The following is a 25,343-nucleotide window of genomic DNA, read 5'->3' as shown; positions in this document are numbered from 1 at the left end:
AAAAAATTCTGGAATTCCATTCTGTTATTCATTTTTTGGATGGTTTGGAAGGAAAGGAATAGATTAGCCTTTTGGGGGGGGGGGGGGGGGGGGGGGTGGGGTTTAGCAATTCAGAGGTTTAAATATTCTTTTGTATGTAATTTCTGGGGTTGGGCTAAATTGTATATGGTAGAGGAGCCGCTTTCCCTTATAGATTTCCTGGAGTGGTTTGCCTCCAGTTAAGGGGTGGTTTGTTTTTTGGCTTTTTGCTTGTTTGGCCTTTGTTGCCTTGTATACGCCCTGTATACGTTGGGGCTCTTCAGCCTCTTCTTTTAATGAATTGTGTTTGCTGATAAAAAAAAATAAAAATAAAAGTCTAAACCGGAATGAAGCTGAAGTCTTGGAGCTGCCCTTCACTGAGGAAGAAATCCATTCTGCTTTGATGGAAATGAATGGAGATAAGGCTCTAGGCCCGGATGGGTTCACAGTGGCCTTTTGGCAATCTTGCTGGGACTTCGTGAAGGAGGAGATTGTGGACCTGTTTAAGGAGTTTTTTGACAAGAAATCTTTTGCTAAGAGTCTCAATACTACCTTCCCAGTCCTCATTCCAAAGAAAGGTGGGGCTGAGGACTTGGGGGACTTCAAGCCCATCAGCCTTCTAGGAGGTTCATATAAGCTTTTGGCCAAAGTGCTGGCCAATAGGTTGAAGAAGGTTTTAGATAAGGTGGTCTCTGCGGACCAAAATGCTTTTGTGAGGGGAAGACAGATTTTGGATGCCTTGCTCATAGCTAATGAGGTGATTGATTTTTGGCATAAACGTTAAGAGAAATGGTTGATTTGTAAACTGGATATTGAAAAAGCCTATGATAGCATTAATTGGAATTTCCTCATGAAGGTCTTGCACAAGATGGGCTTTGAATCTTGTTGGATGGAGTGGATTTGGTGGTGCATTTCAACTGCAAAATTTTCTGTTTTGGTTAATGGGGTGCCAGCAGGTTACTTCTCCAATTCCAGGGGGCTGCGTCAAGGAGATCCCCTTTCTCCTTACCTTTTTGTGTTGGGTATGGAAGTGCTAAGTGTACTTTTAAGAAGGGCTATTGATGGGGGTTTCATTTCAGGCTGTAGTCTTCAAGGGAGGGGGGGAATGGAGATGAATGTGTCTCATTTGCTCTTTGCTGATGACACAATTATTTTCTGCGAAGCAAGGAAAGAACACCTAACCTCTCTAAGTTGGATCTTGGCGTGGTTTGAGGCAGCCTCTGGTCTAAAAATAAACCTAGCAAAAAAGCGAAGTAATTCCGGTTGGGGAGGTTGAAGACATTGACGAATTGGCAGTGGAGTTAGGGTGTAGAGTGGGGTCTCTTCCTACTGTATATTTGGGGCTGCCCCTTGGAGCCAATCACAAGGCCTCGTCTATGTGGGATGGGGTGGAAGAAAGAATGAGAAGAAGGTTAGCCCTTTGGAAAAGACAATATTTGTCTAAGGGCGGGAGAATTACCCTCATTAAAAGTACCTTGGCCAGCATACTTATTTACCAATTGTCTCTCTTTCGAATGCCCAAGCTAGTAGCAAAAAAGCTCGAAAAATTACAAAGAGACTTTCTTTGAGGAGGGGGAAGCTTGGAAAGGAAAATCCATTTAATCAATTGGGAGGTGGTGTGCACTCAAAAGGAGAAGGGGGGCCTAGGCATTCGGAAGATTGATCTCTTGAACAAGGCCTTGTTGGGCAAATGGATTTGGAGATTTGCCTTTGAAAAAGAAATCCTTTGGAAGAAGGTGATCAGGGTGAAGTATGGCCATGAGGGTTTTGGTTGGCGAACTAATGAAGCTCGCGGAACGTTTGGAGTGAGGGTTTGGAAGGAGATTTTGAAGGAGACGAACTGGTGTTGGGATAACATAGGGTTCAAGGTGGGAGAGGGGACCAAGGTCAATTTTTGGACTGATCAGTGGTGTGGTAATGAGGCGCTGTCCCAAACTTTTCCCCAGCTATTTGCCTTGGCGGTCCATAAGAACGCTACGGTCAATGAAGTGTGGGATTCTAGCCTTGGTTAAGGAGGTTGGAACATTAGACTCTCCAGAGATTCTAATGATTGGGAGCTGGATGCTATAGGAGAGCTGTTTCATATGCTGAGGGACTTGAGGATTGCTTCAGAAGAGGACTCAGTGATATGGAAAGGAGGGGGTCATGGTTCTTTTCGGATTAGGGATGCTTCTAAGCTGCTGGCAGCCCCTAGTGCCATCACCTTCCTGAAAAAGAGCATTTGGGTGGATAAGGTTCCAACCAAAGTTGCTTTTTTTGCTTGGGAGGCCACGTGGGAGAAGATCCTAACTTTGGATAGGCTCCAAAGATGGGGCTGGCACCTTCCTAATCGTTGCTTTTTGTGTGGTTGTGAAGAGGAAAATGTAAATCATATTCTTTTACACTGTATAGTGGTCAGGGTCCTCTGGGCGATCGTCCTTGCCTTGTTTGGGGCTCATTGGGTGTTCGCAGAGACAGTCAAAGAGGTGTTACTTAGTTGGAGGGGCCCCTTTGTGGGGAAAAAGAGGAGTCCTCTTTGCTTTTAGGTTTTTTGGGATGGCTTGCCGTTCCTTAAGGGGTGGTGAGGTTTTTGTTCATGTGTTTTTTGTTTTTAGGCTACTGTGTATACTTCCTGTATGCTTTGTGGCTTTCCGCCCTTTAATATATTTGTGCTCATTTATCAAAAAAAAAAAAAAAAAATCTTTTAATTCTTCTACAAACCTATGATTTTTTTGCCCCTTCCTTTTGTTTGTTCACTCGTTTGGTTTTTGTTTTGTTTTTAATTTTTTTAAGGTTAATAATACATTTATTTATGTACCCGGATTATTTAAAATAAGATATATTCAAATTTATGTTTTCTCTTTGCTTTTCTATTGTAGGTTGTTGTTGTTGACCTTGCATACAACCGGATTACGACAACAGAGGAAATACCTCCTATACCGGAGCCAGATCTATCGTCTTTGCGTGGTGATCTACTAAAGTTATTGCATCCCAATGTGGTGGGGATAGATGCGATGAAAGCTAGTTTTGGTAATTCATCAGAGCAATATCCTAAAGTTGGCAACAAACCTTGGGGAGAAGATCATGATCTTCAACTTAGGTGATCCTGGGATGCCTTGTGAATGTTTATGAAGTTATCTTTGTGTTTCTAGATTCAGCTATTTTTCTTTAACCGGATTAGACAAAATGAATTGTCATATTCCTGGCTCTATGAATGCTAACATTTGTCAAACCTTGAACAAGGAGAAAGGCATAGGTCACTAGTTACATGAGCACCCACAAAGGGTGAGCATATGATTTACCCATTCCTCACTTTGTTTTAAAGGTAGCATCAATCATGAAGTGTTCAACCCCTTGTCATAAGTTGGTTCACCATAAGAATTTTCTTCCATGTGCTTTTAGAAGAAAAACCCACCTTAGATGGTGCACTAGAAGGGTACACTAGCTAGGAATAGACTATTAGTTGTTGAGTCCTAGGATCCATGAAAAGATTTCACTGAGAACTAGTTGTTCTTGGACCACTCCACTCCAATTTATTAATATCTTCACTAAGAAGGATAATAGAATAATGGATAACTGCAAAACTTTTCCACTATCTCCAACTTCCAATTGTGAAAATGCCTCAAATATCAAAAGGGTTAAAATAGCAAGGCGCGAGGCAAAGCTTAGGTCTCTTTTTGTAGATGTATTGATCCCTACTAGGAGTAGAGTCGCTTTTCCCTTGTATAGTTTCTTGTGATACTATATTGAGGTATATGTCAAAGTTTGTATATTTGGGAAGAATTCCTCCTTCTTCACATGTACTTTTAAATCCTTATCAATGAATATTTTGTTTCTGATTTAAAAAAAACAGTCCAAAAAATCTTGTGTTCTAATGTGCTGACCCCCTCGTCCCCTTGTAAATCAGCCACCCAAGCACTTTTTTAACAATGATGTTAGAAAGCTTTAGAAAGCAGTCTTTTAGAATCTTCCCCCACTCCGACGTCCAATCAAAACTTTATCCTCAATCTATTGGCTAATTTTTCCCTAAAGAATTCAATATTATTATAGGCATGTGTGTTAAAAAACATCTCTATTCTAGTGTTTATAGTTAAAGGCATAATGAAGACAATATTACCTTTAGATCCATGATGTATAAGCCTCTAGTTTTTTCCCCTCTCTCTATCTCTCTTTTTGATAAGAGACAAGCAAATGTCATTAATAGAGGACAAAGGTGAACAACACAAGCAAAAAAGGCATAAGAGAGGATGAGGAATCTGACCTTAGAAGGAAACTTTTAAGTGAATCTTAGTTATGCAGTAGGACTGGGAGAAAAAAAGGGGGGAGTGGGGGGTGGTGGGATTTATAGGTGCCTTATAAAAATTTCAAAAGGTGAAACACAAATGTAAGCCCTGTGTTTCTTGTTACAAATTTTCAACAAACAAACAAAGCACATGTAAAAATGATAAAACAACACTCTCCCAAACAATTAAACTATATGCAAGTCACAAACAAATGATATCAACTAAATGGTGATATCATTTGACATTATTAAAATTATGTGATATCATTCAGTAGGCCCTCTAGAGCCAAATGGATTAAACCAAAGGTTTTGACACTCCTTAAGCTTCCAACCCTATTTTTGATAAAAATATAACAATTTAAGACTTGGTCGATCATATTACCATTTCTTGTGGCAATTTTAATATTGAATCCTTGAAATGAACAAGAGTTTGAGGGAGGATTCAAAATATTCAAGTTGGGAGTATATAATGGAAATTTTGACCCCAAAATTGCCAACATAAAAAGACACTCACAAAAACTATAACATAGAACCTCTAACCCATGCAAAGAAGAAATATTTGCATGTTAACAAAATCCCATAGAAAAATTTCTTAAACCTAGCTTCTTCTTTTTCTAGCTTGCTATCTACGGTTAAATTAGTTGGCTAAGGCTTCACTTTTTTAGGATTTAGGGAGAGGAGTGAGGAAAAGAAAATAAAAGTGTGAGAAAGGGAGGAGATATGAAAACCTTAGAGTCTCATTAAGGCCTTTTACGAGTCTCACCTAAAAATGAAATAATGGAGTCTCACTATTGAAGGTTGCAAAGTTTTTATAAAGAAATAGTATTGTTCATCATTATTCTTTTCTGCGGCAATTAATCTTACCTTTATTTATAAGCCTTAGAAAACCCAAAAAACTTTATTCGTACACTTTTTATGCAAAGAAGAAGAATATTTAGTTGATCACGTTTTCCTTCATTGTGCTAAAGCAAGAGTATTAGAACAGTTAGTGTTTTCTTTCTTTGAGATTGCATGGGTGATATCTACTTTGGTTAAAGAAACTCTCTTTTGTTGGCATAGATCTTTTGTGGGGAAAAAATGGATGTAGGTTTGAATGGTTGTCCCTTTGTATGTGTTTTTGACATTATGGAAGGAGAGAAATCGATGATCATTCAAGTTGAAGAGAAGTTGTGTTTGAAAACAGTTTTTTGTGTTTTCAGAAAAAAAAAATTGTGTTTGAAAACTGAATTCTGGAAAATAGTTTTTGTTCTAAAAAACAAAAAAAAACATGTTTGGTTGAGTTAATAATTTTTTTTTTAAATAAAAAACATGTTTGAAAGTTATTTTTTTAATTAATAAAGTGTTTTCTTCCATTAATTTGATATTATAAATGTATAAATAATTTTTATATGCATAATTCATTTAAATTAAAAAAAAATTATTTCATTTTGAAATTTTTACACCCGTTATAATTTTCTTAAACAAATAATGACTTTGTAACCATGTGTAAACATATTAATTTCAATAATTTAAGGAAGAAGAAAGGGTTTGCGGGTGGGGGTGTGGTGGTTGGGTGGAACTCATCTTTGTGGAAACACAAAAAGCAGTTAAGAAAACACAAAAAGAAGGAAGAGAAAACACGAAAAACAATCTATTCTTTGAACAGATAAAAAATAATGAAAACATTTTTTTATTGTTATAAAAAAAGTGGTTTTTGAGAATACGGAAAACACAAAAAACAAAAACACCCCCCCTTCCCCAAACAAGTTTTTCATGTTTTTTGTTTTCAAGAACAGAAAACAGTTCTTGAAAACAGGAACCAAACAGACACTAAAATTTCCTAAGTTAAGTGCTTTCCAAAACTACAGCCATCTTAAATCTGAGACTAATACCCATTCATTGTAAGAAAACCCATGTACCAAACCCTTAATCTCATCTGGCAGATCAATCTGTGGAAGTGTGGTATTAGTGGATAAACTCTTCTTGCTAGAGTTTCTGAAGCCACTGACTGATTAACAGAGGAACGCCCATTTCAGTTAGAAAACCCATGTAACAAACCCTTAATTCAATCTCATCTGGCATATCAATCTGCGGAATAGTGGTATTAGTAGATAAACTCTACTTGCTATTCCAGCATGTTTCTTGAGTCATTTTATTTATTTATTTGTGACGCCCTTAAGGCTGTCTAACTACTTTGCTACATTTAAATATTTAATCTGGAAAATATTTATTTCCTTTTTATGTGAGCTTTAGAATATATTATTATCTTGACTGTACCTATCAATACTTCAATGTTCAAATCAGAGTTTTTAATTTATATGAACTTCATAGTTGACAGATTTTGAAAATACATATATCTTTATTTAATTGCTCTTCTTATGTGCAGACTAATATTCCTGAAGTTCTTTGCATCAATTTTGGGTGGCTACCGCAATTTTATTGTATGGAATTTCCTTCTTATTTTTTACTTTATTGTTCTGGCTTTCTTTTTTTTTTTTAACCATAATCTCTATTATTATTATTATTATTATTATTTTCTTTTGTGTGATAAAATCACTTTTATCAGGAAAATACGGGAACACATGTCTTCAACACTCAAGCATTCTTGAAGAAGCGCGCTCGATCAACCAATCAACCACCAGAGCCCATGGTGATGTTTGTTGCTCACTCATAATTATATTACAGCCACCAGCACATAATCTGATATTTTTTGGTTAATTTCTGCAAGTCATGGATATTTTTTTACTTTTCTTTTCTTTTCCTTTAGTAGGCTGCCTTTTGAAATTTCATTTTTTTTCCTTTTCTTCTTATGATAAATAGTTGCTGATTTTATGCTCAGAATAGCTTTTCTATTTTTCGTTTTATATTTTATGTTTTTCTTCATCTTTTCTCTTTAGATTCTGTCATTGTTGGTCTGAGGTACTTCTTTTTTCATTTTGTTCATTTTAATACAGATAACTCAGTTCTTGGACTCTCATGGCTTCTTGGATTATGCGGAGAGGGGTTTAGGTTCTGATGAAAACAATAGCAATCTTCTTGACAAATTACAAGATGCAATTGGAAGGGGTCAAAACCCTATGTCAATTCTTCCATCATCTTTGGTAGAGCCTGAGATTATAACAATATCGGATCCTGGTGTTGGAATATCAGGTACTTTGGTTGTTAATGTTAGTTGAGATTGCCAGTTTAGTTTGTGAATATGTTGGATAATAAAATATGTTGGTGACATTTTGAGTTGGATGTAGTGATACTGAGATTCAGATTTTCTTTGGTTTATCAGGATCTGGTGCGAAATATACTTATGATAGGTTTCCTTCAAACAATAGAACAGAAGAGCAAAAAGAAAAGAGGAAGCAGATTCTTGCAGCAGCAAGTGGAGCTTTTGATTATTCAGGAAGTAGACATACTCCTAGGTAGAGATATCCCTTGCTTCTTTGTGAAGCTGTAGGCTGATTATCTTGCATGTTGGTGGATACTTGTTTGCCTCTTCGAATTGCCCTCAATCTTTTCTTCTTTCTTTTCCAGTTCACCTTCTGTGCTTGTGGGTAAAGATAAGGCAGAAAGTCTGAGTCCAAGAGAAAGGGCTGTAAGTTGTTATCCTCCATTGTACCCGGCTAAAAACAAAATCAGAAGGGAAAAAGTTTTTACACATCATCATTATAATAGTTCCTTGTGATCGAACTTTTAAAATTGTCCTTGTTACAATGAATATCTATGTTCTGCAGGCAGAACGGGAACGCATGGTTCTGGACATCAAAGTCAAACTGCAGGTGGAACTTTTGATTTTCACCTTCTATTATATATTTTATATATATGTTACTTTTCAGTTAATACTCATAGATCCAGAAAGTACATGTTCAGTTCCATTTCTGTTGGAGTTCTGCAGTGACTAACATTCCTTTGTCGTTAGTTCTATCTATGACGGGTTCTTTGTATAATTTCCAGAGATGGAGACTCAAGGTGTTATACAAACCCCTCACTCATCACAACTAAAAAGAAAAAAGCATAAAAAGAATTTCTATGAGAATTTTTTTTTTTCTAGTAAACAATTAAGAATTGTGTGTCCCCCTGCCTCTCTTTCTCTCTCTCCCTCTCTCTCCCTCTTTCTCGTGTGTGAGTGGTCATGCATGTGCCCAAAGACCTTGCCAAAGATAAGCAAAACTAGGTGTCTCCTTTCGCATTTAGGTTACCGATTTTCTGCGAAATTGTAATTTTGGTTTAATGCAGTATTCTGATGCTGGAATTCTTAGTAGTTTTGTTATTTACACTTTAATTTTCAAATATTGTGATTTGCTTTGTTAAACAGGGATTATGGTTGCGTCTTTTGAAATTGGGAGCAACTGATGATCCTCTCTCATCATTTGAATATGGTACAATCCTTGGTATGTATCTAAGGTCCAAAATCTATTTAATGAAAATTAATCTGCTTGAATGGTGGTTTTTGGAGTCTTGCAAATGAATAAGTATTTTCTATTGTTTTTGCAGCTTTGATTGAGTCTGATGCGGAAGGAATTGGCGGTAGTGGATTTGTTGAGTGTATAAGGGAGCACATACATTCAGTAAGTAGCTCTACAAAGGGTATATTGCTTAAATATTTTTTCACAGGAATGAGCTAACTTTTTACTGGATTTCTGTTGTCAGGGATGGCAATGTCATTTGACTGAGGAGCAGTTTATTGCAGTCAAAGAATTGGTATGTTTATGCTTGGTGAAGTTGCCAAAGGAATTATTCTGGTAGAGGGAAAATTACTATTGAAATGTTAATGCTTTAAATTTCTTCAGCTTAGATGCTCTCTGTCTCTCTGTCTCTCTATCTCTCTTTTTGAGATCGGTCAAGTTTCAGTTTTCATTTTTTAGGCCATAGGTGTTTTCTAACTTTCTACTGGTTTAAGGATTCTGAATAGGAGCAATCTACTTCGCTTTTTGTCTGATGGAATTATATGAATTTTTTTTTTTGATGAAGCTTCCCTAAAAGTGTGCAATAAATGAATTTGCACATTGTTGCTTGTTTTTCCTCATCGCTTGTTTGTTCTGATACTCTTAATTTATAATATCTTCACTTATAATATCTTATTTCATTATAATAGAGTCAAGGTGGTGACATCGTTGCCCCTGGAAGGCCATTGCACAATTGCTTCAAGTTTTCTCTACACATACTCGTTTTGTGGAGAGTGATGGGTCCAGAATCCCTTTTTGGGAAGATTTGTGGTGGGGGGATTAGCCTTTGTGTGAACAATTTCCAAGTCTTTTCAGAGTTACCACCACCAAAAACTGTCTTATTTTAGCTATCCTTGGTAATAACACTTCATTGTCTTGGGATCTTACCTTTCAACGTAATCTAATAGATACAAAGATTGAGAATCTTGAAAGATTAATGTCCTTATTGTCCAATTTCCATCAACCTCCTTATATTTCAGATATGAGATCTTAGGTACCGTTCTCATCAAGAGTTTTCTCAGTTAAGTCATTTTTTTCAGTCTTATCCTGTTCTCCAGATTCAGTCCCCTTCTACCCAACTAATTTTCTGTGGAATTCAAAAGTTACATTTAAGGTCAAGGCCTTTGCATGATTAGTGGCACTTAAAAAGATAAAGCCTTCTTTGTTTTGCGGAGGTTTGCTTAGTTACTTTTGATCAAGTTTGTTTTCATAAGGACCTCTTATCCTTCTTTTGTTTTTCTATTAATACATTTGTTTGTTTCTAATAAAAATAATAATAATAATAATATCTTATTTCATTTTGTAGGACGATCTAATTTTTTTTTCTTCTTTCAAATGTGCCACTTCAGCTCAAAACTGCAATTGGTCGTGCAACCTCTCGGAATGACATGCCCACCATCAGAGATGCACTTGAGGTGTCTGCTGAAATGTATAAGAAAGACGCTAATAATGTTCCAGACTATGTCCAACGCCATCTTATTTCTCTATCTATCTGGGAAGAGTTACGGTATGCACCCTTTCATTTTTTACCGGTTTCAATTGTTCATTTGTTCTTATTCAGCTTCTTTTACACGCACTTACATTTGGATAGCTGCTGGTTTTCTTTTAAATTTACTTATCATATAGGTTATGCTGTTTTGTATCATTTCCTGAAATTGTGGATATTGATACATTGTTAAGGTATCTATTATACATGTCCTAATCAATGTACATTTCTGTCGCATGGGTTTGGGTGTCAAGTACAGGTATGCGTCCAAGTATATAATCCTTCACAATCAACAAATTTAGGATATGGGGGCTTAGGGATGAAGGATCTTAGTAACAAGTATACAGACTTGAATATAACATCAATAAAAGGAAAATCAATTAGAAATGAATTAAAAGTAAGAATATCTTTGATATTTTTTTTTTTCCTAATGTAACCATCTTCTAAGGAAGTTGAAAACAAATAAACAAATCAATTTTAAATTGTCATACTAATGCAAGGTGGGAAGCCAACAAGGATCTTGCACCCATGCCTATGCCATGTTATGTCGACATCAGAATGCTAGGTGGAGTTGGAGAATCTGATTATCATAGATGTATGTGGTTGGTAAGTTGTGTATTCTATCAAGGGGGAAAACATTATTCTTTTATCCTGTGTGTTTCTTATTCAAATAAACTATTAAAATAACCCATTTATAAATTTCATAAGTGATAAAATATGAGAATGATTAAAAATGGAAATCATCCCTTAAAGTTCTCCTAATGTTGCATCTTTTAAGAATATTGTTGTAGCTTTTGAAAAATCAACTATGAGGTAAAGTAGTTGAACATTTGGTAACTATAGTTTTAAAAGCATTGTAAGCTTCAAGTGATATTTAAGTGTTTCGTAAACTTGGTTGTTAAACTGATGTAAACGTGTTAGAAACCAAAAGAGGGATGCCAAAATTCAACCAATTTCCTTTATTGTGATATAAGAATCTACCTTTAATTAAATAAATCATTATATCATTTAGAAATTAATTCTGAGCATTTTAATTGTTTTTGATCTTTTGAAAGACATTTTTTTTTTGTCTTTGCTATATTCAACTAAACATTATTTGTAATAATGCTATATTCAATCAAATATGCTTTTTTGTGTACTTTTGGAAATTGGGCTAGAGGATCACATAATGTCTATGTTAGGTTTTGTAGATTGGTTGAACTTAAAGTAAGGGGAGGGGTGTTTGTTTTTGTTTCGTTCTCTTGTCACCATTGGGCGTTTTTTGTATCCTTCGTGTGTACTGTGCTTTGCCTCCTTTTAGGTGCTTTTAATACATGTTTGCTCATTTGCCTATATAAAAAAAAAAGAACTCTTGAATTTTACATTTTTTTGATAGGTAATATTGTATTTTACATTTTAAGATGAGTACTATCAATTATAAAACTTGAACAAATATAGCACATTGATAATAAAAGATTTTCAACTAACATTCAATGTTATGTGCTGATTAAAGTTTGAACATATTCTTTCTTGGATGATTTTATCTAATCTTAGACAATCGCTAATTAATATCAACTATAAAGAATTTTGCTTCAAAGAATTAAATTGTTGAGGAAAAAGAAATAACATAATTTAAAGTATTATTATTCTATATAATAAAATTTAGTCAAATATGCAATGGATATAAAATAATTTCATATATTTAATATATATAATATAAATTGTAATATGATTTAATAAAAAATATTTAATAATATAATGTAACATTTTTTTATGATGTACTATATTAAATAATATCATTATTAATAAATTTAAAAAATAAATCATCAAATAGTTGCTCATATTCTTTTTATTACTCGGTACTTGTCTTGAGTGTAAAGTTGGTGTTTCATAAATTATTTGAGAGCATATTGCATAATTTAAAATATCATTGAAAAAGATATCTTGATTTTGGGAAAATCACTTTTGACCTCTTACTTCTCAAAATTACTTCTAGAGTGGGTGAAATTCTCTGACAATCACTTTTCTTTTACACCAAATACGTTAGTTTTAAAAAAAATCATGCGAAAAATGATTCTAAAGGGGTCTATAATCAAATCCCATACAGGCCCTTCATGACTTATGATGTGGAGTTGGTGTATCTTTCTTTTAGAATTTTATTGTAGTGTTATAGGAAGTATGAAGTCTTTGTTGACAATGGTTATTATATTGTCATTATTTTTTCATTAGGGCATGGTAGAAAATGGATTGGTTGGATCAAATGGTGATTTCTACCATGAGATTTTTTGTATAGAAGATGTAAAATAGCTATTGTGCTTTCTATAAAACCATTGAACAATTGATTTGTCATTTTTAAATATAGACCTTTTTTTTTTTTTTTTTTTTTTTTATGGGGCGAAATGACGAAAAAATATTGGTATATCAGTTTGAAAGAGATGATGGAGTCAGAATTTTGTTTTTGTCATGGTACTGGGAAATGGAATCCTAGAATGGCATTCTATATCTTGGAAACATAATGGAAATACCCCCCCAAAAAAACAAAAAAGAACATAAATAAATTAAAAAAAATAAAAAAAGGAAAAGAAAAAGAAAAAAGGCCCTAATAAGCAGGACCTGCATATAAATACAACTAAAAAAACTGATTAACATGGTCTGCCTATTCAAAGCAGAATTGTAGTAATGTTTAATTTTTGTTATATACCAACATCAACATCTACAAAATTAGTTGCCCAGGGCTTATTCATATTTTGCAATTCCTCTCATTTAGTTGGTCATAAATCACTTTATAGGAGACTAAAAATAATAGTAACCTGTTTTCTTAAATTTGGGCAACTTATTGCCTTAATCCTAACTTATTAAACCTTTTTTTTTTTTAATCCACAACCACCAACCTTAAGAGTGTTTAGTTCATGAGTATCTCAATTGGGGACTGAGTATCTTATATCCACATATAAGATTGTCATGCTTGAGTGCACATAATTTTAGAAGTTTTAATTTCCTTGAACTGCACCCATGAAAAACTTGGCATCTTTTTATTCCTATTCCTAGGGAATGAAGACATAAAATGGTGCAACAACCTTTTTTTTTTTTTTTTTGTTCTTTCTTTGTTTATAACTAGGTCCAATTTTCATAAATATTATTTGAGGAGTTGTTTTATAAATTTACATTAATTCCCAAGTTAGCCAAATACTACAATAAAAATAAAATTTGGTGAGAATTTCAAATTCCCAACTTTGATTAAATATTAGAAGTAAAATTTCATATCCATTTTATTCCGAGAATTTATCTCTAGAAATATGAGTTTAGTTCTAAGTTTAGATGCTGGAAAACCAAATGCACCATTAGTTTCAGCTTGCGTTACTTCTTTCCAGTCATCCTAATTCTTTTATCAACACCTATTCTAAATTTTGCTCAATCATTGAACAAGGACTGTTTTCCATGCGAGAGAGTAGTGAAGAAAGGCCATCGGTTTGGGACTCTGTTTGTTTTACCATGAAGCTTAAGTGTATGCTGTGTTCAATTGCATTGGTAGCCGGAGAGGGAAGGATGTGGGGAAGTTCTTGTGTTTTTACAGAGCTTATGCTTTTATTGAAAAAGAAATAAACATAGCTTCTCCTATCTAAATAGATAATAAACAAAAATTGTATGCCAGGAGGTGAAACTCACTTTCTGCTGATTTGCTCCTCTTGTTGTGGAACCATCATGCTTCTATTCTTTTGAGATTAGCTGTTGGACTAGCTTTAGAAAGAAGATACTATCTAGTCTTTGTTACCATGACAAAGGGATTTAATATGGATGTTCTTCAAAAAATTGAAGTTACTTCTAGTACTTAAACATCACACTTCATTCTTTGGTTTAGTTGTCTTATTCAAATTTAAGATATGAAGTTTCCTTTATATGATTCTGTTGCAGGTTTTGGGAAGGATACTTTGACTATCTAATGGATCGATCTTCAAACAAGTAAGAAATTTAGATATTGAAAAGTTATATAGTTCATCCATTCAGTTCTATTTTTATGTTCTTATTATATCCTGCTAAATCAGTCTCTGATTCTCTCTCTATCCCTCTCTCCCTCTCTCTCTCTCTCTCTGTGAAGTTCTGTTGCTTACATTGGACTCATGTTTAAAGGATTTTGTGAACAAGTTACAACTCTCCATTCATTGGATTGTAGGAGGAAAGTTCTTCACTTTTTAGTTAACTGTAGGTGTACCATGTATCATTAATTTGACAACAAGAAGCCACCAACTATCATATGAGAAGGGTTAAATATTTTTGTATAGCGACTGGTTCTAGTGGGTAGATCACCAGAGGTACTGGCCAAAACAAAACTTGCTGTTTAGGTTACATAATTCCTCTTCCAAAAGTTCTTGACTCATAAGGTAACCAACGTAAACAGACTCAATATCTAGTTCTTCAGTTTTGTCCTGGTTTAAACTTACACTAGTTGCACCTTTGGCTGGGTTCCATGTTATTACTGAAAAATGTGGAATACTATTTATTTATTTAATTTGATTGAGAACTAAGGAAAAAAAGATAAGAAGTGAAAATAGTATGTCTTGTCAAAGAGCATGGATTTTAGACTTGCATGTGCTTGCAATTACATGATTGAGCCTGTCCCATGACATAGGAATAGGATAAAGAAATAAATTTTCAAAAGCTAGAAAGAGCACTGCTAGAGATTTCAAAAACTCTTCACTGAAACCTAGCTGTGTGCCAAATTTCCTGATGAAAACCAGACATTTCTTTTTAATTTATGTGCCGTTGCAGCATGGCTCATCATTCAACAAGGACAAAAATTCTCATTTGCCTCTTCTAAACACCCTTGCATACAGGATCTCCTTCCTTTTTCTTCGTGTGGCATCTTTTTCATGATCCTTTCTGACCCTTTTTTTTTTATGTGTAACTGTTCTCTTTGGTACATGGAATCAAGCTGATACTTCTTCATTGCACCCCTGCCTATTTGCCAACTGAACCAGGCCTTGGGGCAATTTAATGATCCCTTTTGTCTTTGAACAAGCTAATCTACTGAACCAGTGATTTGAAAACTTATATAAGTTTTATTAAACTTTTATACTAAGAAATATCAGTGATTTTGAAAGTAATACTTATTAATTGTGCTTCATATATTATTTCAATGTCAGGTCAACCAATTACGCAACTCAGGTGACAACACAGCTAATTTTAGTGGCATCACACATGGTAATATTTGTTTTATTTATTCCTTTTTTCCCCCACCTAATAATCATCCTACTTAATTTCTTGTTTGTTTTCATCCTTCTGACTATTGGCATTCTTGTTTATGTTATTTGAAGGCGGGGTTGGGACTTCATGATAATGATGCTTGGTACATGATTGAAACAATTGCGGAGAAAAACAACATTGGAAACAAGCAGTTTGTAAGTCAAATTTGTTTTCCAGTGTTTGCGATTATGCTTGAAGTTTGATTTGTCTTATTGCCATGGCATTATTACCTATTGGATTCTTATAGGAAACAAAATTATTAATGGCGGTTTTTCCAGATAAGAAAAAAAAGAAAAAGAGCAATAAACAAAAACAATATCTTTCCAGATAACAACAAACAGCAAAAAGATAATACTGCCATTACCTCATAACCCCTTCCTCTACCCACCCTTTTTAACCATATCACCAGGAAGGTTGAGGCTCCTCCTCCAATGATCATATCTCCAAGGAACTCTACTCAGTCAGGAGGCCCAATAGGTTTCAATAGGATAGTCCCCTTCCACAATAAGACTCTACTTTAGAAATCCTCAACTAATGTTAATAATTCAGTTCCAATTGCCTCAGCCAGATGGGTTAGATAAAGCCCTTAAGGAAGCTCTGTTATGATTTCTGAAACCCTTCCCCCTAAAACTAGATTCTTACTTGAGCTGAACTTTTTATTGTGTAAGGGTTGAGGCTACACCATTGGAAGCAGGTGTCGACTGGCCAGTAGTAACCTCTCCCCTTTGAAATGACAAGCAAATAACCCCCAACCATCAAGAGGATACTCATAGAAATGCTTGCAGACTCCTAATAGACACCCTCACTGGCCCTGTTTGGCGTCCATGAAAATTGCACTCTGTTCCTGCTATATTGTCCGTACAGTGGCTAATGTAGCACACGGCCAGAGAACTTTATTCCTTGCTTTCCTGCCAATGAAAGAGCATTAGTCCTTGCCAAATTCATCAAAAAAGACTAATGACATTAAGAGATTCCTTTAGGAGTGACCAAAGGAAACTCCAATAAAAAGAGTCCCTGCCAAAGCTCATAGAAATGAGGAGCTGATTTCCAAGCACCAAACACAAAAGATGTCTATTTGGACTGATGGCATTATAAATTGGGGGTATCAAAATGGGTGCTTTCTTCGTTTCTGATAAAAAAAAAAAAAAAAAAAAAAGGGTGCTTTCTAAGATTTTGTCCGTTGTGCCTGGGAAGTATTGGTCTTGTGTATGATATTTTTTTCTCCATATATTTTGTGTTTTTGTCTGTGCTTTTTTTCTGTTTCACCTTAATTACTTGCGCATCTTTTGGGTAGTTTTCCCTTAATGGGCAATGGCTTGTGCCCTTGCTAATTAATGTTAGGTCAATTCAGTAAACATGTGGGAAGTAGGCATCTATAAGATTGCATGGGTTGGTTCAGTAGTGACATCTAAATGCTAGAATGATATTTCTTTGGAATTGTTTTGTTTTTGGTTTTGTAGCTCTTGATTATATGAAATGTTAGACCTATTTCATGTACCAAACAATACCTTTTAAAGAAAATTATTGTACTTGTGCATATTGAATGCAAAATTATGGGCCTGCTGAGTTGATAGTTTATTCTTTGATTTATCCTATAATATTAATTAATTTTATTAGTCAGCCAACCAAGGTAGCCTAGTTGGTTAGGGCGAATGTTGGGAGGTGTGGTCCTAGTAAGAGGCACATAGTCTCGGGTTCAAATCCTACCACTAATGATACTCTGATTTACCCGGTGCTGGTCAGCGCCCCGTGGTTTGGGTCCCTAAGGAGAGTTCCAAGGGCTTGGCCATGGAAGGTTCCTCAGTTATTAAAAAAAATAATAATAATTAATTTTAGTAATCAATCTTTCATTGACCCCATATTAGTATTCTCTTTTCTTGTTTAGATATTACAGTCTCAATTATTAGTGTCAATCTCATGTATGTGATGCATATACTGAAGAACAAATTTAGTTTTTTGGTATCTGTCACATTTTAGTTCCATATTTCATTTTTCTATTTTAATTTAGTTTTCCAAAGTTTAGATTATATTGATATTTGTTCATTTGTTTATGAAAATTATTGCTTAAAGTGTTCATCCTTTTGTTTTCAGATAAAACTCAGAGGTTTCTTGTCACATGTCCAACAACTACGCATCAGTTACTGGGGAATCTCTTCCGTGAAGGCCCAATCCATGTCCTCATTTGGATTGCCATCCCCTCATTCACATGATTCCACAGATGATGACCAACAACCTGCTGAGGCTTCTGGCGTTGGAAGGAGCTGGGTCCAGAGCATGTTTAGCAGAGATACAACATCAAGAACAAATTCTTTCAGTCGTGTTCGTAGGTGGACTTCTGATAGTGGCACTTTAGGTACATCGTCCGTTGAGGGTGATTATGCATGTATTTTATGTTCAAATAAACTACCTTTACATCTCTCTTTCTCTCTTGTTTAGCTGCAAATGAGAATGGAACTCCTCGCAAACAAGATCTATCCTCTTTTGGTCAAAAGAAAATTCAGACCAGTGTTCGCATGCTTAGAGGTCATAGTGGTGCTGTTACTGCATTACATTGTGTAACAAGAAGAGAGGTGTGGGATCTTGTGGGTGATCGTGAAGATGCAGGTTTCTTTATCAGTGGAAGCACAGACTGCTTGGTAAAATTGTGTATTTGATTGGTTATTTGCACCAAAAAATTTCAATGCATGAAAATTAAACATGGTTGTTGGTAGTTTGACTGTGAGTTGTGGTTAGTGGGTCCAGTCATGGGACTCCCACCTGCAGTTGGTACTCAGTCAAATGACTTCCTCTTTCTCAGCCAATTTCATTGTTTACCTCTGTGAAAAAGTAATCATGGTAATGTCTATCACACCTGAATGTGACTAACTACACTAAAATATATCTTGGAAAAGATTTTTGAGTAACTTGATGTTTTCAATGATATAATTGGGCTTATTTGTTTTTTTTTTCTTTTTCCTTAGCCTTTTTAAAAGGTCAGCTGCCAAGTGCCAAGGGCCTGGGATTTTTGATGTGTATATGCTTCAAAACACTTATTCTCATTCTGTCTGGTTGTTCATTTTCAAACTTCCAATGATCAATACATAAATTCTATAAAGCATTAAACTGCAGCACTGGAATAGAAAAGCATGGTGGTTATCATTTTTTTTTCCATAACTGTGCAGGTGAAGATCTGGGATCCTACTCTTCGTGGTTCTGAACTTAGGGCAACTTTGAAAGGACATACAAAGTATTTACTCCACAACCCATATTCTTTAATTTTTGCTGATTCCTTTTTTCCAACTGGTTTTTTTCCTTTCCTTTCTCTTTTTTTTTGGCTACTATGATTTAAGTATTTGTCTTTACATTAAATTACTGATTTTCCTTTCGCTTTTGGATCTCTACATAGGACTGTCCGTGCAATAAGTTCTGATCGTGGGAAAGTGGTATCAGGATCTGATGATCAGTCTGTTATTGTATGGGATAAACAAACATCTCAACTTCTAGAAGAGCTAAAAGGCCATGATGGACAGGTTTGAGTTGCCAAAGCTTCATCCCTTTGATAATGCACAAAGCACTCTAAACAATAAAGGTGTATATTTGGAGAGGGAGAGGGAGGGACATAAAATTTTATTGTCTAGAGAGTGAGATTTTTAGTGATTAGCCCCTTTTATCATTGTTATCTCTTCTTTGATCCATACATGTAGCATCCTTTCTTTTTGGCATGTGCTGAAACATGAGTAGGAGATGAAACACAAGTCTCACTGTAAAAAACTTCATCCCCAAATTCTTTCACATGACATGCTTACAGATTACCACTAATGCTTTTTTCATGTTCTTTAGCTCAGAAAATGAAATTAAACAGGAAAAAAATGTATGGGGTTCTTCTTGTGGAAGGTTTTTTCTTCTTTATATGTAAATAGAATCATTTTTGGGTCCAATATCTAGATTTAATCTTGGTGAAAGGTTTTATTTTTTAGAGAGTTGAAGAATCAATCCCTGATATCTATCATTGCAGGTCAGCTGTGTGCGTATGCTGTCAGGAGAACGTGTCCTTACTGCTGCCCATGATGGAACTGTGAAGATGTGGGATGTGAGAACTGATACGTGTGTGGCAACTGTTGGTCGTTGCTCGAGTGCAGTTCTTTGCATGGAGTATGATGACTCAACAGGAATCTTGGCTGCTGGTGGTAGAGATGCGTATGTGAATTGAAATTATAATTTTGGACCATGGTCACTGCAATAAATATAAATTGCACTTTTAATTTGTTAGCTCTACTAACCTGGTGACTTCTTGCATTATCAGGGTTGCAAACATTTGGGACATTCGTGCCGGTCGGCAGATGCACAAGCTTTTAGGGCATACAAAATGGATCCGGTGAGCTAAAAGAGCACAGAATTCTTCTTTAAGTTCACTGACATGTTTAGGAGAGTCATGTGTTTAATGTCAATCATGCAGGTCAATAAGAATGGTCGGAGATACTGTTATTACTGGTAGTGATGATTGGACAGCAAGAATGTGGTCTGTTTCACGAGGTACATGTGATGCTGTTCTAGCTTGCCATGCTGGTCCAATTTTATGTGTTGAGTATTTGATGTCAGACAGAGGAATAATAACAGGTTAACACCTTGTCTTTTGCATTTTTCTGTAGTCTTTCATCTTTTTTACTTTGGCACTTCAAAGACATTTCTGTTCAGTGGCAGATTTATCCCTGGTGCTAATGTGAGCAATTTTATAAATAGTGTCTGAATAAGGATATCCTTCTTTTCAGGTTCAACTGATGGGCTGCTTCGATTTTGGGAAAATGAAGAGGGTAAGAGTAATAGTGATATTAATAATGATTTATTTATTTATTTATTTTTATCAGAAACAAAATATGATATTTTAAAGACTAGTTTGGTGCAACTGAATTTTATGTTTAAGAAGTGCATTTTAAAAATACTTTTATAAATGGTAAGGATAATTATGACATTGTTTAAATATTTTAATTAAATAAAAATCTACTTCCTGCATCACCTTTGAGGAAAAGCATGGGTCTTCTTGCTTGTTCAAAATGCCGATAAATCATGTTGGGAAGTGTGGGGTTTATCATTGAGAGTTTTGTCCAAATCCTCTTGAAATTTGCTTTTGACCTTTAAACACTGCTTTTAGCATTTGACAAGCTCTTGGAAATGGGGCTTAAGGCTTGTATGTTGAACACCTCTAGTTTAGGGACTGTTGTGTTGGACGGTAGTATACACGAGAGATGTCTTGTATCCTATGACCTTTTGGACAGAGGGGTGTAAACCCATGTTTGCCTGTGAGCTGTGCAAGATGATCTTGTGGATTTAACTAAAAATGCCTTTCTTTCCATTTATTTAATTATTGAGGATGCTTTGATCCTTAGGGAACATGTTACAATTTTTTAATATTTCTTGACCAGACAATTAAATATAACTTCCCAAAAAGGTGGCCTCTTCTTCTGTGCTACTGCACATCAAAACCCTCTGTAGGTTAAGGAGTACGGAATTTTCACATTTCTTGTGGCTGTGTTGTCCCAGCTCATCTCTTAAATATACAATTTTTTTAACACATTTCTTGTGGCTGTGTTGTCCCAGCTCATCTCTTAAATATACAATTTTTTTAAATTTTAAAAATCCATGTCTGCTGATCACCCTATGGAGGATAGAACTTTACACTTGATTTTCAGGAAGAGGTTTTTGATGGTTTGAATCATTAGGTCATGTAATTTTGATGTCTTTTTCATCCATGATGACTTGGGACTCTTTTAATATGGTTTTTGTGCTCGTTTATTGGATTATTGCATACATGACATTTAGTCTGAGCTAGATAAAAACCAGAACCCTCAAATTTTGAAATCCCTCCACCAATATGAACCTAATTAAAAATCTCCCTGATCATCTTGTTAGAGTAGTTTTTATTTTTCTATTATGCTTGATCATTTCAGTGAATGAATGCCACCCATTCTTAATGATCCTTGTAATATAAGGCAGTCTTTTGTTTCCAGGTAATGATTAGGTTTTAGCCTTCAGTAGACGAAGATGGTGTTAACCTCATGGGAAGACATGTTGAGACTCATTTATAGAAATATAGTGTTAAGCGGCTCTAAAGTTGGGTTCTATCAGATCTCAAGTGCAATTATAAATCTTATATTTGCTTTTATGAATGACTAAATAAATGAATGTGTTTTCTTCAATGTTGTTAGGAGTTGGTATGAGTTTTTAGGAATTTTGACTGAATGGAATCAACATATCACATCAATGAGTATTTTCTTTGCTATGCATGCAGGAGGTTTAAGATGCGTGAAGAATGTTACTATTCATAATGCTCCTATCTTATCTGTCAATGCTGGGGAACACTGGTTAGGAATTGGAGCAGCTGATAATTCTATGTCTCTCTTTCATCGGCCTCAAGAAAGACTAGGTGGCTTCTCTAGCACAGGATCAAAGATGGCTGGGTGGCAACTATACAGAACACCGCAAAGAACAGTTGCCCTGGTATCGATCTCTTCTTTTTCTGCTTCTACTATTCCTATATTCTCATCACATGGTGCAACTCAATATTAATAACCATATATAATTTTCTCCAATCTGTTTTCCAATTGTAAATTGCCTTTTTTTCCTCCAACTTCATAAATTTTTGTTACATAGAAGCACACCAAGAATATTATCAAAGAGAAGTGTAAAAAACATTCCTATAAAATATCTTGATGGGACATTTCTTCCTTCATTATAACTCATCATTTCTCCTCAGTATCAATTCCTTCATTTTTGTCCTTTTTATTTTCTTGTAGCTTTTTGTGGTTGAATTACTCAGGACTTCCCTTTGATACTTCCTCATACACTTGGTGGAGCTCTATGAGTCTAAATGATTTTATGTTAAGCTATTAAAGTTTGATCTGAACTGATGAACTTAGGGTGATGGGATTGACCTGCATCAAATTTTATTATTAGATCTAATGCATTTAGATGCTTGTTCCCTTCCAATCCCCCGCCCGCACTCCCCTTCTCTCCCACCATTTTTTTTTCTTTTATCCGTTTGTAGTATAGGTTAATATAGTTCAGTAAGACCCCGGTCTCTCAACTTTGTGGCTTTGTTTTCTGGTTTACACCACTTGTTTTATTACACATTGGCTTTAAGCTTGGTGGTAATAAAAGTAGAGAAGTATATGTATTTATGTCTACTACTGATTTCAGCGGATTGACACAGACCTTTTATATGATGTGTCCAGGTAAGATGCGTGGCTTCAGATCTTGAAAGAAAAAGGATATGCAGTGGTGGTCGTAATGGACTTCTTAGGCTATGGGAAGCGACCATCAACATCTAAGTCTTGTGTTGTGCTGTATTTATGTGTGTTTGAAGTGGTTGGCGAAACTTAGTGGTGGGGTGCAAGTAAAGATGGAAGTGATTCTTTTTCTGAGGTCTTGCATGGTTTTTCTGAGTGGTCGGTCCTCCAATTTGTACCAATTATTGTAATTTTGTGGAGTAATTATAGGATGATCAAAAAGCACAAAAATCAACCAAAATTTTGCATTTTTGATGTAGTTATATAATTATTTTTGTTTAAATGGTTGTAACACCTTATTTTTAACACATTTTTGGGACAAATTTGGATGTTAATGGAAAACGTTAAGATATAAGATCGGCTTGGGTTGCCAAGGATGTCACTCGTATTTTGCTTGTGCTTAATGTTTTTTGATTCTACTATAAATCTTATAAGAATTTGTTCTTTTATAAGTGAATTTATGACATTAGTTCATCAATGGTTTTGGGTAAGAATATTTTTTTGACTCCATACCATCGATTCCACTATTATTAGTGAGCAATAATAGAAATATTCTTTCATATTGATAGAGATAGAGAACATAATTCTTGTGGATATAAAAAGTCTTTAATTTTTTTTATTATGCTAGAAATCTTATAAGAATTTAGTTTGTTATGAGTGAATTTATGGGATTGGTTCATCAATGGTCAGAATCATTTTTTTTACTCTGCATCATTGGTTCCACTATTATAACTGAGTAATAATGAGAAAATTCCTCTATAAAAATGACCCTCCATTCCATGAGAAAAGTTCCTTCATAGAGTTAGAGACATAATTCACATGGATATAATAAGTTTCACTTGGACTGCTAACATGATTCACATGGATCGCATGGCTGCTCTCTCTCTCTCTCTCTCAAACATTTATCAGCCGTGGAACAATTGTGACATGATTCACATGGATATAGTACTGTGAAAATAACATTTGTGGCCAAGCCATCATATATAAGGCTTTGTCCCCATCGATCATACACCAGGAGAGAATCATGTGGTGGTGGTGGAGTTAGTGAAGTGGAACAATTCCACCCATCATTTAAAAATTATTTTTTAAAAATCTTGTTTAAAATCAATTCTTTTTAAATTTTAAAATAAATTTATAATTGAATTTGAATAAAAATTATTTTATAAAAGATTTTGTTTTGTTTGATGTATTGGATAATCCTGTACTTTCGTTATATACATATTTTCATTTCGTCATAATAATTATTTTATTAATTTAAGAGTAAGATAATTATAATTTTTTAAAAGATTATATGATAATCTTATAATTTGATGAAATTTCAAAATTACCCTCCAACTTTCTTTTTTTCATAACCTGCTGTCAAAAGTTAAAACTCATCATGACTGTCCTTTTAAAAAAAATTGACACGTGATAATTAATTATGTCACATGGTTTTTTTTCTCTCTCATATACTTGTTAAGTTATTTAAACTTGACATGTGATCCACAGTATTTTTTTAATTTTTTTCCCTCTTTCATTCATTTAGATTTTGACTCTTCAAAAAATATCTATATATTGTGTGGTTGAAGAGCTTCATTCTTCTGTGCAAGTTATTTGAGGATGAGATTGTACAGTTCCATAGGTGGGTAGCATCGCCATTACCAATATTACAACAAAAAATGGTGAATGTTAGGTGGGTGCTCACTATCAACATTGTAAATAAAATATTTTTATTAAAATTGATAAATAATGGGATGCAATCTTGGTGATAATATTTTTATTTTTTATTTTTTTTATCTTGATCATAATTTGAAAGATGGTGATAAAACTATTTTTTTTATCACAAAAATTGACGATAACTATTGATTAACTGCTTTGCCAGAAATTTGTATGCACAAATTTTATGAAAATCTTGCAACATAAGTAAAATAATAGAAAAAATAATGCGAACAAAATATTTGTATTAAAACTCATCATGACTGTCCTTTTAAAAAAAATTGACACGTGGTAATTAATTATGTCACATGATTTTTTTTTTTCTCATATACTTGTCAAGTTAGTTAAACTTGACATGTCATCCACATTATTTTTAATTTTTTTTCCTCTTTCATTGATTTAGATTTTGACTTTTCAAAAAATACCTATATATTGTGTGGTTGAAGAGCTTCATTCTTCTGTGCTGATTATTTAAGGATGAGATTGTACACTTCCTCGTTTATCATAGGTGGGTATCATCGCCATTACCAATATTACAACAAAAAATGGTGAATGTTAGGTGGGTGCTTACTATCAACATTAAAGATTAGCGACATGATTGATTACTTGTTAGAAATTTATATGTATAAATTTTATAAAAGTCCTACAACATAAGTAAAATAATAGGAAAAATAACGAAAATAAAATATTTTTATTAAAATTGATAAATTATGGGATGCAATCTTTGTGATAATATTTTTATTTTTTATTTTTTATTTATCTTGATCATAATTTGGAAAATGATGATAAAACTATTTTTTTTATCACAAAGATTGACGATAACTGTTGATTAACTACTTTGCCAAAAATTTGTATGCACAAATTTTACGAAAATCTTGCAACATAAGTAAAATAGTAGAAAAAATAATGCGAACAAAATATTTGTATTAAAATTGATAAATTATGGGGTACAATTCTTATGATATTATTCTTTATAAAAGAATATA

At 34.3% G+C, this 25,343-nt stretch overlaps 1 protein-coding gene across 3 annotated transcripts in view; it reads left to right on the top strand.

Moving 5' to 3' along the window:
- LOC100254135 (DENN domain and WD repeat-containing protein SCD1) overlaps positions 1 to 23,039 on the top strand; it is a 51,580-nt gene extending 28,541 nt beyond the window's left edge. For all 3 annotated transcript variants that reach the window (XM_003634140.4, XM_019226529.2, XM_010665276.3), the window contains 24 exons: positions 2,877 to 3,097; positions 6,645 to 6,699; positions 6,825 to 6,908; positions 7,213 to 7,408; positions 7,539 to 7,671; positions 7,784 to 7,844; positions 7,984 to 8,028; positions 8,565 to 8,640; positions 8,744 to 8,817; positions 8,900 to 8,950; positions 10,044 to 10,201; positions 14,072 to 14,119; positions 15,301 to 15,358; positions 15,472 to 15,555; positions 17,492 to 17,753; positions 17,837 to 18,036; positions 18,562 to 18,626; positions 18,786 to 18,909; positions 19,395 to 19,576; positions 19,683 to 19,754; positions 19,836 to 19,996; positions 20,149 to 20,190; positions 21,666 to 21,874; positions 22,609 to 23,039. In XM_003634140.4, the coding sequence (XP_003634188.1) occupies positions 2,877 to 3,097; positions 6,645 to 6,699; positions 6,825 to 6,908; positions 7,213 to 7,408; positions 7,539 to 7,671; positions 7,784 to 7,844; positions 7,984 to 8,028; positions 8,565 to 8,640; positions 8,744 to 8,817; positions 8,900 to 8,950; positions 10,044 to 10,201; positions 14,072 to 14,119; positions 15,301 to 15,358; positions 15,472 to 15,555; positions 17,492 to 17,753; positions 17,837 to 18,036; positions 18,562 to 18,626; positions 18,786 to 18,909; positions 19,395 to 19,576; positions 19,683 to 19,754; positions 19,836 to 19,996; positions 20,149 to 20,190; positions 21,666 to 21,874; positions 22,609 to 22,704 (2,757 nt within the window). In that variant the 3' untranslated portion in view covers positions 22,705 to 23,039. The remainder of the gene's footprint in view (positions 1 to 2,876; positions 3,098 to 6,644; positions 6,700 to 6,824; positions 6,909 to 7,212; positions 7,409 to 7,538; positions 7,672 to 7,783; positions 7,845 to 7,983; positions 8,029 to 8,564; positions 8,641 to 8,743; positions 8,818 to 8,899; positions 8,951 to 10,043; positions 10,202 to 14,071; positions 14,120 to 15,300; positions 15,359 to 15,471; positions 15,556 to 17,491; positions 17,754 to 17,836; positions 18,037 to 18,561; positions 18,627 to 18,785; positions 18,910 to 19,394; positions 19,577 to 19,682; positions 19,755 to 19,835; positions 19,997 to 20,148; positions 20,191 to 21,665; positions 21,875 to 22,608) is intronic.
- Positions 23,040 to 25,343: the final 2,304 nt, after the last annotated feature.

The sequence above is a fragment of the Vitis vinifera genome, chromosome 17 (genome assembly GCF_030704535.1).
Source record: "Vitis vinifera cultivar Pinot Noir 40024 chromosome 17, ASM3070453v1".
In the NCBI taxonomy this organism is placed as follows: Eukaryota; Viridiplantae; Streptophyta; class Magnoliopsida; order Vitales; family Vitaceae; genus Vitis; species Vitis vinifera.
The sequence above is the reverse complement of the archived record's forward strand: the minus strand, read 5'-3'. Positions and strand labels throughout refer to the sequence as shown.